Genomic DNA, 14,396 nt, shown 5'->3' on the forward strand with positions numbered 1-14,396 from the left:
CCTTGAACTGGGGTCTGTATCTGTACCCATACAGCCCCCCTTTTTCTTCCTGCACTTATCAGACCTACCCTGTCTGCTGCCTTAAAACTAGCACTTGCAAATTGCTGGCTGCATTACCACTGTTTGTTGTCTTTATTATTTATTTATTGTTATTTATCTGTTTCTTCCTCTGCTTCGCACTTTCCACCTCTCCCCCCCTCCCATGCACTTGCGCGTTCTCAGTGTCACTGGGCCTAGTAAGATCGCTGTTTTGTTCTCCCCTGTTCCCCTCCCTTGCCTTGTCGCGCTCTGACACACTTGTGTACGAGCGCGATAGAAATAAAATATCAATCAATCAATCAATCTAGATGTTAGGCTAGCCTTTTTGGGTGATATTGAAATATTGCATCCTGTGGATCAGTCTATTGTGCTACCAAGCCACCTGCAAACTTATCAGACGTAAGCCAGTCCAGACCATAGTCTTACTAGCAATTATCATAATGTATCTAGGAAAGAGCTGGCTGATCATATTACAACTCACTACATCCTTCTTAATTATGTCACTAAGTAAAGTCTTACTGTGTCCCCTATTAGACAGAAACCATATACTCCGTGCTAGACTACCCCCGACTTTACGAGCCTAGGACGAATAAAGTAAATAATATGAACGGCCAACACAAGGACCCTGACGCCAACTCATTAGCAGGTCCTGCTTATAAACACAACTCCAATGACCCCCTCACCACCCACATCCATTCGTTTAATGTCCTAACCTAGGTGACCACACTGCAAGTGTAAACACAGCTACCATTTCGGGAGCCTTGATTAACTCAAGGTCCCTAGTGGCACATGCTACAGAAATAGTCGATTTACTTGCCTCTGATTAATTAGACTTCCTGGCTATCACTGAATCATGGCTTCATGATGCAGCAGGACCAGCCCTTATGCTTGCCATCCCAGACAACTACCATATCCTAAGAATGGACAGACCCAATGCTAAAGGGGGCAGCATAGCTATTATATCCAAATCTAGCCTCGAACTAACACTCTGTACCCCTCAACCTATTAAATCTTGTGAACTGCTTACTGCCAAAGTACCTCTCTCCAGAAATAGAACTCTAACCATTCATCTACTGTATATACCACCAGGCCCCACTGGCACCTTCAAAGAGGATCTATCTAGTCTACTTTCCAACAATACCAAATAATTCATCTCAGATACTAGTGCTTGGTGATTTCAACCTAGGTTTTAACGACCCAGAGGATAAACAAGCTCAATCCATAGCAACCACTCTAGCGGAGCATGGTTTCACCAAAAATGTCCACGCTCCTACCCACATCAAGGGAAGAACCCTGGACTGGGTTGCCGACCTAAACTGCTCCCCTACAATCCTGAACATAACCCTGCAACCTTGGACAGACCATTATCTGATAGACTTCACCCTAACATTAGATACACTAATGCCTAAAGCCATGGCTATGGCACCTCCTTTACATACTAGATGCAAAAGAAATATCACAGCTGACAAACTACTGCCTCTCCTCCTGCCTTCTATCAACTTTATTCCTAATAGTGCTGACCCGAACCTCTTACAACACCACCATGACTAAAGCCTTAGATATCATTGTGCCAGTTAAACTCCGTAAAAGTAAACCAAAGGTTCACTTGAACACTTGGTTTACCCCCCCAACTCAAAGAGTTAAGACTTCAAAAAAGAAAACTACAATGCATTTGGCGACACACCCCATCTGAGCAAAATAAATTACAACTAAACCAGCTAGCCAAAAAATATAAGAAATAATTAATTAAAAAAAAAACTGTGTTCAATGAAAGAATTGCTAAAGCCAATTCGAACACTAAGGAGCTCTTTGTGATCCTCTGGGAACTAGAATCCTCTATACCCCCTGTAGACAACGTCCTGAAGGACAAACAATGGTGCACAGACATCCAACAGCACTGTCCAAGAAAATAGCCTCCCTCCAAACTAAAATCACTAACAAGAAAGCTTCACTGATACCCACCGTGACCTCCACCACTCTATCGCCTATAGCCCCCAACCTTCTAACCCCCTTCAGCTTCACCAAAGTGTCCATCCTGGAAACACAGAAGATGATATTGTCCCTAAAGCCCTCCAACTGCAAAGGTGACAACTGCCCTGCACAAATAGTCAAAGATGCAGCTAGAGATCTTGCACTGTTTATCTCCAAACTCAAACGCTTCTTTCAAAACTAACTGCGTCCCTGACAGCTTAAAATAATCTTGGGTGCTCCCACTCCTTAAGAAACAGACACTGGACCCTTCTATCCCTACGAATTACTGTCCCATTACAACAGTCCCATTTCTTCTTAAAATTATCGATAGAGTAGCATACCTGCAAATTCAGGGCTAATTGGAAGCAAACCACCTCTTAGGTTCTCGGCAAACAGGTTTCAGACCACAACACGGCACTGAGACAGCACTGATTGATCTCAAGACACAAATTGATAAGCTAAAGGACAAGGGCAAAACCGCCATGCTACTGCTACTGGACCTGTCGGCGGCCTTTGACTTGGTGGACCATGCAGTTTGTGCAAGCACCTAGCATCGGCGGCCCACTTCTCGAGTGACGCAATAGCCTGGGTCCAATCATTTCTAGCTAATAGAACCATGCAAGTATTCTCCCCATCGGCCTCCGCTGGCCCGATCTACACTACCTGTGGGGTCCCGCAAGGATCATGCGTCTCACCTACCATGTATAATATCTTTACCAAGCCCCTATTTGACAAATTGGACAGACTGGGTGTCACCTACACTAACTATGCAGATGACACCCAGATCCTCATCCCCCTTTCGGGCAATTTCGATACGGCCTTGGTAAATGAGATATACACCCTCATTCAGGCTTGGATGGCATCCCATGGCCTCTGCCTGAATGATGAGAAAACTGAGATCATGATCCATGGTTCCAAAGCTAACTTAAACAAACTAACCCCTAACTACGCCTCATTTAATATAGATGGAAATATAATTAAAACAGTAAATGAGGTAAAAATGCTGGGATTCTATTTGAACTCCACCATAACCTTGAGGAAACAGGTGAACTCCCTAGCATCATCGACTGCCTACATAGGTAAACTCATCAGAGCATGCCGACCGTACCTATCTGAAGCTAGCTGCATCACCCTGGCTAACGCTCTTATATTATCTAACCTCACTTTACCTAGGAGGCAACAACTACATCCTCAATAAATAACAAATATTGCAAAATACCGCTCTGAGAACTGGCCTTAACCTATCAAACAGAGAGCACATCTCAAACATCTCAGACCATCACTGGCTAAAAGTTTGCGACAGGATACTACTCAAAACTACCTCACTCACCTATAAATGTCTCAATGAGGCAGCCCCCCCATACATTGTGGACAAAATCACCAGAAAAACCTCTACACGCTCGTCCAGAGCAGCTAAGTCTAGAGATACCGAGGTTCAAGCTTACCAAAGCGGGAGGTGGCAGCTTCCCAGTCAAAGCTGCAAAATACTGGAATTAACTTCCCCTGAACCTAAGAACCGGCCAATCCTACGCCAGCTTCAGACGTAAGTCACTAAACTGGCTGCAGTCCATTGACACATAATGCCTAAACACCTGGCCTTTTTCCTTTCCTCCTCACACTCATAGGGAAACATTTATGTTAGTTAGCTGTTAATCTAATTGTATCTATAGCTGTACTTATTCTTATCTGTACCTGTTATTGTACCCATTATGTCCTGTATTGTATCTATACTATGCTGTAATTATTACGTCTTGTATTGTACCTTATACTATGCTGTAACTATGCCTAAAGTATTCTTTTCTGCTGCGCCCAGCTACCAACGTGTTTGGTTCGCATTACCAAATAAATAAACATACAACATCATTAGGGTATGCCTGAAAACCATTAGCTCCAGGCACTCAGGACCACATAATAAGAAGTTAACACACTTATTCGATCTGAGTACGGAATTCTAAAAGGGCCTTGCCTAAGGGATTGGCTGACCTTAAGAGGTCAGGATTCCAAGAGTCTGATTATCAGAATCCTAAGAAAAGGATTTGCCAAACCCATAAGAACCTAACATAGTCTCTTAAGAGGGATCTATACCTCAAAGATAACCAACATATGCTGTTTAATCTTTGTAAAAACATGGGAGGGCAATTTTGGGCTACGATAGATCAAAGGATAGGTAAGGTTGGGGCATCTCTTTTTTCGTCTGTTGCAGAATCAGTACGGGTTGACTACTATGAGAAAAACTATTAATTGCCTGAGGGTTACTTAGATTTAAAGGATCCAACTGTGGGTCCCGTGATCTATGGTAAGTGGCTGTTGGAGGGTGAAGATATCCTTTGGGCATTTAGCAGACTCAATCCATCACAGGCTGCTGGACCTGATGGTATTCCTCCAGCTGTTTTGAAGAATTCCCCTCATTTGTGGTCTAAAATCTTGAAACCTTTGATACCATATTTGAGACTTGCATCATACATACATCGACATAGTCTATTATCATACCTATTTTTAAAAAGGGTGACTCTCAGTCCCTCTAGTTATAGGTCCATCGCCTTAACAGATTCTATAAGTAAGGTTTTTGCAATTCTCTAACTGCAAGATCTAAATCTTGTTATTTCCCAATCCTCGCTCTTTTCTAGATCCCAAGTGGGCTTTAGAAAGAGCATGGGGACTGCCTCGAATGCTACAGTCTTGGCTCACGTATTACCAATGCCAAACATAATTCTAAGGGACCGGTATATATGGCAAGCAATTCCCTCTGACCTGTATGGCTCCGAATTGTGGGGGTAGTGCAATGTTTCGAAGTTAGATATCATTGAGCAAAGAATTTTGAAGACATTGTTATTGCTACCTATTAATGCCCCAGCAGCTTTGGTATTTATGGAGCTGGGATGCTTTCCGGTCGCTTCCCTGATCTGTGCTAGACCAGCGCTCTTCTGGGCTAGATGATGGAGGCAGTGTGTCTCAAGAGATACCGGAAAGCAGTACTTAACCTCCTGGACAAGGTGCAGGGCAACAATTCTACAGTGGGCCACCCATGTCAAGTCGTTGCTTCAGGATTTGGATCTATTAGAGATATGGCTGAACCAAAAAAGCAAAAGACCCTTCACATGTGCGATTATAAAAGAAAGGTCCAAACAGATGGGTAATCACTTTCTGTTGGTCGATGCCACTGCATTAAAATTGGGCTCTGGCTAGCTCGGGTTTAGGCATATGATGGCCTATAAACCATAACTTTGGTTCGGGCTTTGTATCTGCGTTTTTGATTGGGAATTCTATGTCAAGACCGGAGGCTCACATTATGCTTCTCTTTCTTTTATTAAACTTATGAAAAGAAGCCCAGCAGCAGGAAAGAGGAAGTCACATCATGTTAACGGCTATTTGGAAGGGAAGCTGCATGCCTATTGGTGAACTGAGGTCACATGTTTGGTGACCTACTATGAACTCTGACTAAGCCTCCTGGGAAATTGAGTTTTTTCCTTCAGAGACAGTTATTTGGACTAAAGTTCTTGTTCATTGATATTTTATTGCACCTTTTGTTATGCATACTTTTTGCTCGCAGTCAGGTGCATAACATACTAGCTGCTGAGCTTCTTTTCATATGTTTAATAAAAGAAAGAGAAGCATAATGCTTGCCTCTGACTTTCTTGCAAGTTATTATGGAAAATCTTTATTCTCCCAGCGGCTGCTGTTACGAATAAATAGCTACCTGGTTACAAGAGCGTTTGTCCACTATGCAAGTAGGGCAACAAGATCGTCATGCATTTTTTGTTATTTTGTAGCAGTTCTGCAGCCCTGAGAAAAATGCATCGGATCCACTTTGGAGAGCCACTAAGATTCGGGCAAAGCAGCTAGTGCAGTGAGATTCTTGGGTCAGTGTCCGGACATCCATGTTGTCAGACCAACTGCACATTACATTTACAGGACTTGGCTGTTAAGAGCTAAGTTTCAAGCCCAAGTGCCAGGTATTAAGTAGATTACGCTGATAATTAAAGTGAGGCTTTGAGCTGTTTACTCTCCACCACTGTGTTGTCTACTGTTATAATTGGCTTTATCAAGCCCATGTATGCTTCTGCACATTCTTGTTCTTCCTTTAACCTTTTCAAAGTTTTATTGCACTGCATCATTGACACATTAATTGTGGCAGGACTGTTGTACTGAAGCTTATTTATTGTACCTTTTTGATGAATCAGCTGCCCTTTGTTTATTTTATTTATATGTACTTTTATGGTTGACTAACTGAAATAAAGTTGTTGATGATGATGATTTCAGAAATGAAATGGTTAATGTTTAGAATATGCAAATGTTCCATTATCGCGATTGTTCGAAATTACCTAATGGAAATTGAGCCAGTGCTGCTCTATGGCCTTGATAAGTCTTTAATTGATCTGGGAAAGCAATTGAATGCGACTTAGGGGAAATTATGGAAGGAAATATTGGTTCTGTCTTTATCCATTCCCAATTCAATTATTCACCATAAACTGTGCCTTGTATCATTACGGCCCAGGTTTGCGTGGCGCCAATTGTCGAATTAAGTTCCTCCAACCACCAGATCATTCTTTGTATGTGGACCTGAGTTTGATGTCAGATGGCTCTTCAGTTGTTTTGATTGATGTTTACGAAAGAAAAATGCACAACCTTCTCATGGAAATCGGGTCCTTGTAGGAACGCATTGATCGACCAGGGGCGTGTCAAAACTAAATTATTCAGACAGGACTGATTGGTTACCATTGATTTTAACAATATGTACTCTTCCTATACGGAATATGTAAAAGTTGCACATAAAAAAAAGAATACTTTCCTTGCATTTAACTTGTTTCCCATGTAATAACTTCCGGTCCCTTTTTATGCATTTTAGATTAAATCAGTTTCCACCAGTGAACGGACAAAGCACTTTAATGACTTGCCGATTTTGCACAAATATTGACTCTTCTGAAACACTCTGCCACTTGGTTATGGACTGTCCACATTTTATTTGTTCTAGATCAAGATACTTTGGAGACAGTTCAAACCGGTCTCAATAGAGGAAATAGACAAAGTGCAAGGTAAAACCCAGCTTTATAATCATCAAAATAAAGCAGAGACAGCAAACAAGTATAGAATTCTTGACGCTCTCGACTTACTCATCAAAAACAGGGGTTTTATATATTCAGTAATCCACAAAATAACGCGAGAAAAAATGCAGAATGCGCATTCACCATGGACAAAAAACCTGTATCCCATAATGCCGAACAAGGGGAGTGGGGTTTGCGGATGTGTCCCCCTAGTTCAGCATTATGGGATTCATGGGGGGGGGGTGGTTCTGGGGTTGTCCTTTGCTTCCATTACATGGATAGCAGGGGATAATTGACAGCTGAATGCAGCCGGCATTTTCGTCACACAAAGCTTTCCACTTTGTTGTATCATAACGCAGTGTTGTGGGCTTCGGCATTTCATCATCGAACCAAATATTTAACATAGCGGATATCATACTGTAATCTTAGTTACCAAAACCTACACAGATTGGCTAGTAATAGTGAAAACATACATTATATCGGGGTACATTTCTAATTGTGTAATGCTTGTCTGATGGCTCTTCCTGTTACCACCTCTAAATTGATAAAAAGGAAAAAGACATCTCTACAATATGTAATTGGCTGGAACATTGCTTCATGGGTGGGATAACCTTAGATATTCTCGTTGGCTGGCTTCTTACTAATCAACCTTTGACAACTGACAGGTCGTGAAGACATGAGCTAAACAGGAGTAGGGGGAGAGAGGTCGACAGACTGATTTCCTTTCTATTAAAGAAGATATCATACCTTATTTCTAGGCCATGAGCCTGGGTGATCCCTTTGTTTTTGGCCTTGTGTTGCGTCTCGTGTCTGAGGATACGTTTAAGGAGTAAGGCAGGTGTCTTATCCTGATCATTATTAAAATATAGACAGTGTTCTTAAATTATGGGTCACGTGTAATAATTATTTCACCCTGTATTTATTAGGTTTTTATTTAATATTGGTGCAAGTGTTATGGTTTCATTTACCACTGGCGACACTTTATTTTTCATGTAGTCTTTTGGCTTATAGTTGTCCTGCACCTGACTTACAAAGGCTGGTTGTACTCTTAATTAATCAGAGAATATATGGTTTACATATTGGGAATCGTTATCTCTTGCTTTCGTTCTGCCATTCCTATCCTGCCTTATTCATGGTGCACTTTCTTGGGTTGCTAGCTATGGTCTAAGCAATGCACAGATCTGTATTTTGGTATTTCAGCATTTTCAGTTCTTATGAGGCCTTTCGTTTAATTAAAAGGATATTTTGGCTTACATTTTGGAAAAGTTTGTTGCCCTTTACTGTCGCGCTTCTATGCTATGATATATTCACGTGTCGTTTATGTTGCATTCAGCTTATACATTGCTTATGTTAGTATTTCTCGTGTCTTATGGATGTTGTTCATTTGCTTTGATCTATCAATGCATGTGTTACCTAGTTTTTGCGTTCATGTTGAGTGCCCTTTTGCTTTGTGTCTAATGCATGCACATGTATTATCACAACATTAGTTTGGTTACTTATGCCATCTTCAGCTTAGATTGTGTCCATTTCCTGCTGTACCTCCCGGGGATAAGGACGGTACGGCTGTCTTAGTGAGTAACGTTTCTCACCTGTGCAGTATTGAGCCGGGGGAGGGGCAGAAGCTATGGGTGACGCATTCATCTGTCTCTCAACTTTATGCTACCAGGGGACCTACTGCTTCAGTATGCCCTCCTCTCGGTCTTAAAGAGTGTTCCTTGTGTAACCTACTCATCTCTCTGAATTGGCGATTTCCATTTAAAGAGACAACTTCTCTTTCTTCCTGATGATCGCACAATTTAACTTTCTCTACAGTCAAGTCTCTGTATTTGTAAGCATTTGATATGTTAGATAGTCTATGCCATTAAGTGAATTGGTTTAGGGAGTTCACAGGAACGGAAGTCCTTGTCCCCTAAGAGGGAGTCTCTCCCGGTGAGGTCCCATTTGCGTTACCTCCCTAGCCACACAGGGGGGGGGGGGGCTCCCCCTTGGGAAGAAGTGACAAATTGCCTCAATTCATCACAGAAGTCAGAAGACAGTCCATGAGAGACGAACCACTTGCAAGAGCCCCAGATTTTTCCAACGAGTAAAGGGTGCTGAAGGTCTCACCAAGAAAACCGCAAGAGATCATGTGTGTGCTGGATAAATGTAGCTGGCCCATGGAGTAAGAGATTGTGTGCTGTGTGAGAAATCTGAAGTTGTCTCACTTGTAAATGCCCGGGCATCTGTCATCCAGGTGGACAGGACATGGCCATCGCAATTGGATCAAGTTCCTGGGGCTGGACCAGTGCGGGAGGATCACCTGGATGGGGGGTCCTTGGGGAGTGGAAGTGGGACAATGATGGGTGAGGCGCGGTCCTCCCTTCCCGATAACACCTTTTCCCCACCCTACCCCGAAGGATATTCAGAAGTTCTACCCCCTCCTTTTTCCAAAACAAACACTTTCCTACACCATGAAAGACAGCGGACTAATAGCCCAGCTGTTTATCTGAAATGTCCCAACACAAGGGTCAGGCAGAGTCAGGCAATTGCCAATAACTACGTACACCTGACAGCCCTTTCCCTTCACCACAGGTATAAAAGGCAGAGCACGAAAGCACACTTCGAGCAAGACCAAAAACACGAGGAAGCAGCTATTACCGACAGCAGTTCAAACAGAGCATGAAGGCGGAGAGACCCGACAGGACGAGGAGGAGGGAATTACCCTAGCCCTTTTCATCTCAGACCCACAAAGCCTCCGAAAAGGTAAATCATAAGACCGAGAAGTCCAGCTGGCATGTGATACGACCTTGACTCCCAAAACTACAACAGTTCAGCACAGCCGGTGAGTCGGAAGAGATAGATGGTAAAACCAAACTGCTGGGCCCAAGGTTGCAGGCGTCAACCTTGTTGAACAAAGAACTTGTGTAATTGAACTTTAAAGGAACCCTATCAAATGGGTCAGAAGCAGAGTTGTCAGGCATTGCGGGAGGGGGGTGCTCATTCGAAGGACTCCGGTTTGGGGTTGTGTTGTTTGTTAAACTATGAAGACCAAGAGGCCTTAGGGGAGGCTAGTGTAAATTGTCAAAGTGTCAAAGTGGTCCTATGAGGGTCGAGCAAAACCCATCGTACACGCGAAAGAACTGTATGAAGCCTGGCTGGGGGCTTTAAGGAAAGCCTGACTGGGGGCTAAGAACCACACTTAAATAAAGAGAAGAACCTAAGAGACATTGTGATGACAAGTGGGAACCTGGCTGTGGGATGTCCACAATGGATAGTTGGTGAAAAGAACAGTAAGATTGTTATATGATACATTTTGAGTGAAAGGCCAGAGTGAACCCGATTGAGGGAGGCCCACTTTGTAAGAAGGATCAGAGCCCGGCTGAGGGGGATCCTAGAGGCGAAGGACAGTCACCCAAAGTCTAAAGATTGCCAAAGGAACTTTTGTTTATTGTTTTGGTACAGCCGGTCTTCTAAGGCAAGCGACTTTTGCAGGAAAGAGACTTGGCCCCGAAAGGTCCTGGCATTGTTTAAAGGAACTGTAAGCTTGTGATGGCTTGGCCCAGGAGGGTGTTCTGCTCAAAGGTCCTGCTTTGTCCCATGCTAAAAACGTGGGGAAGGGAGACCCAGCCATACCCTGCTGACTTATTTGGTGAACATGTCTTTCTTTTCTTGAGAACATTTTCCCACACTATTTTTGTAACTTAGTTGTAAGCATTGGCAATAGCTATAGGCCCTTTTTATTTGATAAGACGCCACTAGGACTGCTTTATTATTATTTGATGTTCGTAACTTGCTCCCATCTTAGAGGTTTAGATTAGGCGTTTTTCTCACCCATTACACGGTTTAATTAACACTGTTGAACTGTGATCACGTGTGTCTGTCTTTACTGTTGCCACCATGAGTTTCTTACAGCTGTGAGAGGAGCTGCAAGAGGCAGGCAAGAAGAGATGCTGGAAAGGCCTGTGTGAAGCAGTGACAGAGTAAGCACTGGAATTCTGCTGCGATATTGCTGAGTCAAGGAGACCCTTGGAGTTAAGAGAATACAATGAATGTCCTAAAGCTGCAATCCAAGAAACCATGAGAATGTTCTATAGTGTCCATAATACATTTAGGGAAATGTAGTGAACGTACCGAAGTGCCTGCAAGGCACTGTGTTGGAAAGAAAAGCCTGACATCACATTCTGAAAAATCTAGTGAATTTCCCAAAGAATCACAGGGAGACATTGTATGACAGTGAGTGCCATTTGGATAACAATATTATAGAAATTCCACTGTGACAACTTCTGATGATTAGTTGTACCACAGATGTGGTATAAATATGAAAGAAGTAGATGACAACAATTACTACAGAATTTTCCATCTTGAGACCATCTACATTTACATTTGTATCAAAGGGGAAATGACTTGCCATTGGCAAGAAGTGTCATGTGCTGTTAGCTCTCATCTCATTGGTCTATAGCCCATCATGCTCTATTTCGAATTTCTGGTCACATGGTCTAGGGAGGGGCGGCTATCAAATAGAAGCACCCATCTCACATTTTGCTGCCATTTCCTTCTAGAGCTGTTTGGTGGGTTCTAGATCATTTTGATCCCCATTGAATAACCACCAGTGATTATTGCCACAGCAACATTCACAGATTTTCTTTTACTGGGAGGCTCTGGCCTGTACGCTTTTTTCCACTTCCCCCCCACTGCACCATCTAATCCCCTTCCCCAACCCCTTGTACACAGAGGTGGGTGGCATTCAACACCACCAAAGTGAGCTAAAAGGATTTGGTGAAAGGTTTGTTTTATCCGTTCTCCTGATTCACCAGGGGGTGACTGGCCGTATTTCTGCTCCCACCAAGGTCTACATACCAGAGATAAGTGTATGGGAGCGAGTGGCCCCCAGGTCCCCTCGCGCCGTACACTCCTCAGTACGGGACTTGGACCACGTGCCTCCGGTAGTGGGGTTGCCCCTTGCCCTTATGTAAAGTTAACCACGGTTGACCGCTACATAGATGGGACTACTGAGCAGGACACGGGGCATCCATCTTTTGTGCCCCCTTTCGACTCCATCTTGGGTAAACAGGCCTCACTGCGATAGTACAGCAAGGCTCAGATCACCCTTCCACTGCAACAGCCAAAGACAGAGACACACACAAGGCATGCAGGCAGCTGGCTGGCCCCCACCCCTGCACTCCCCCTGCGAAGGAAAGCTCTGCGCTCCCATTCTCACACTGAAGCTGGAGAAAGTTACAGCAACCAATATGATACAGTTGTCTTCCTCTGAGGTCACTGCCAGCATGCGAACCAGCATGTGAACCAGGATGAGCTAAGCACTTTTTGCTTGTTCGTCCCCATAAACGTGCAAGCCACCCACCCCCATTAAGAGTAATTTATTGCCATCCTGACCCTGCGCTCCCTGTAAGGTATTTCTTTCAAGTGCCAGACCCTCGCCTGCGCTGCGAAACCCACCCAACACACCCGCTACTAACCTTAAGCACTTTGCCACAATATATGTTTTTACTTATACTAATAGGTCTAAAGCTTAGGAGATATGTGAAACACAGCTTGACTCTTTTTACATGCACAATAAAGGTCAAGGCCTCCAATTAAAGACACGAACGACCCAATTGTACTGACAATAAATACTATGTGTGATTTGTGTAGAAATATGAAAAGTAGCATAAAATGTTTAGATAATTTGTTATTTAGTGTTTTACGAATGCAACATATTAGCTTAGGTAGTGACCACAGTGACCGGACCCTGACCTGCGTGGAGCACAAGATATTTGACGTCCATCATCTCGTCAGCCAATCAGAAGGAAGAGATGCCACCCTCACCAACAGCACCACACCGCCTGGGGCCAATCGGGTCCATTTAGTATTTTTTGTTAGAGTTACTTTAATTGATATATATATGAGTGATGATGTAAATGGTTTTTAGGGTTTTTTTGGGTTATTTCCTAGCTGGAGAAATAAACCATCCTTTGAACTCTTGCAGCCGGTTCTCAGTGCCTCCTTCCCCGACAGGGGGTGTGTTGGTTATTTTATTTTCTCTTACACGTAGTAAACCGGGGAAAGGCACCTACATAAGTCCTTTTTTATTTGTGTTTCTATCACTCGATAGAGGCACGTAGCCACAGGATAATGTTTAAGTGTTATAGTAGTTACATAAAATAACTGAAATGCAGTCACACTGCTGTAATGGTTGTTAAAACCTCATTCATGTTTTAACTGTTATTCCATCCTCTGGCATCACCTATGCAGTAATATTTTACCAAGCATTTACAATACTACTAAGGTGGATTAGACACATCTTTAAATCATGTATTTCATCATTCAACCATTTTATAAAGAAAAGGGCAGAAGACCAAGAACAAACAAAAACCAGCAGTGATCATATGGTTAGGAAAGCCATTTTAGATCATCAATTGTAGCTGAGATAAGTATTACCAGCGCTTCCCTTGGCTTTTCCAAGTGAAATAAGGTAGTTTGTCCATTGCTAACAACCACTTGATTGCAAGACAGCAGAGGACACCACAGTGTCCCAATCAGTACACGAGATTCATACTGGGCAAAGTTCAAAAGTGTAGACATGTGGGATCTTTGCGTCTGCAGAGCCGGGAGTTGCCTGTGCGCACTGTAGGACACATTTTACAACACACTGCACTCTTCGGTGTCTGAAGATGAGATTCTGTGCATGAAATGCATTGGCTTGCATTGATCACTGGAGGCTGCCACTGATTTAGCAATTGGAATTTATAATTGGAGCGTGAAGCATTGTTAATCAAAATGAATGTTCTGAAAATTGTAAATTGCATATATTAATTATTTAAATGAAGATTACAGTCAATTAAATAACTCTATTTCAGAATTGGTGAAACTTTCCATTGATGTGTGATAGGTATTTGAGTGCATTAGGTGGTTTGTCTGGCCATTGTTGCTGGCATATCTTTAGGCCACACAAGTGTCACTTCTGAATAAAAAAAACGATTAAAAAGTACAGACCTGGTGTCCCAGTCATCAGAACCAGTGTCGTACTTGTAAGTGGGCTGAAATTTAATGTCACCTTCAATAAAACCATCAAATACAGCCTTTTCATCCATCTGTATCTTCAGCTGTAAATGGAAAGGCGAAATTATTTATTTTAGGTTTCACAGATGATCAGGTTGTGTACACAGCCAAACCTTAACGCATACCTGGTCAGACTTGTACAGTTCATCGTACGCTTGCTTCTCAATTAGCTTCTTAACTGTTTCCAACTCCAAGTCCATTATTCTGTAGTTGAGATCGCCAAGCCATAAAACAGTCCTATAGAAACATTAAAACATTGGTATGTGAGGATATGACAACATGCGGGCAAAGGAGGTTTGAGGTGAT

At 42.9% G+C, this 14,396-nt stretch overlaps 1 protein-coding gene across 5 annotated transcripts in view; it reads right to left on the reverse strand.

Annotated features, from left to right (window-relative positions):
• INPP5B (inositol polyphosphate-5-phosphatase B) overlaps positions 1 to 14,396 on the reverse strand; it is a 1,358,813-nt gene that overhangs the window by 643,837 nt on the left and 700,580 nt on the right. For all 5 annotated transcript variants that reach the window (XM_069622659.1, XM_069622660.1, XM_069622658.1 and 2 more), the window contains 2 exons: positions 14,216 to 14,327; positions 14,025 to 14,134 (listed from right to left, as the gene is read on the reverse strand). In XM_069622659.1, the coding sequence (XP_069478760.1) occupies positions 14,025 to 14,134; positions 14,216 to 14,327 (222 nt within the window). The remainder of the gene's footprint in view (positions 1 to 14,024; positions 14,135 to 14,215; positions 14,328 to 14,396) is intronic.

Source organism: Ambystoma mexicanum, chromosome 11, assembly GCF_040938575.1.
Source record: "Ambystoma mexicanum isolate Mex_15411 chromosome 11, UKY_AmexF1_1, whole genome shotgun sequence".
NCBI classification, from domain to species: Eukaryota; Metazoa; Chordata; class Amphibia; order Caudata; family Ambystomatidae; genus Ambystoma; species Ambystoma mexicanum.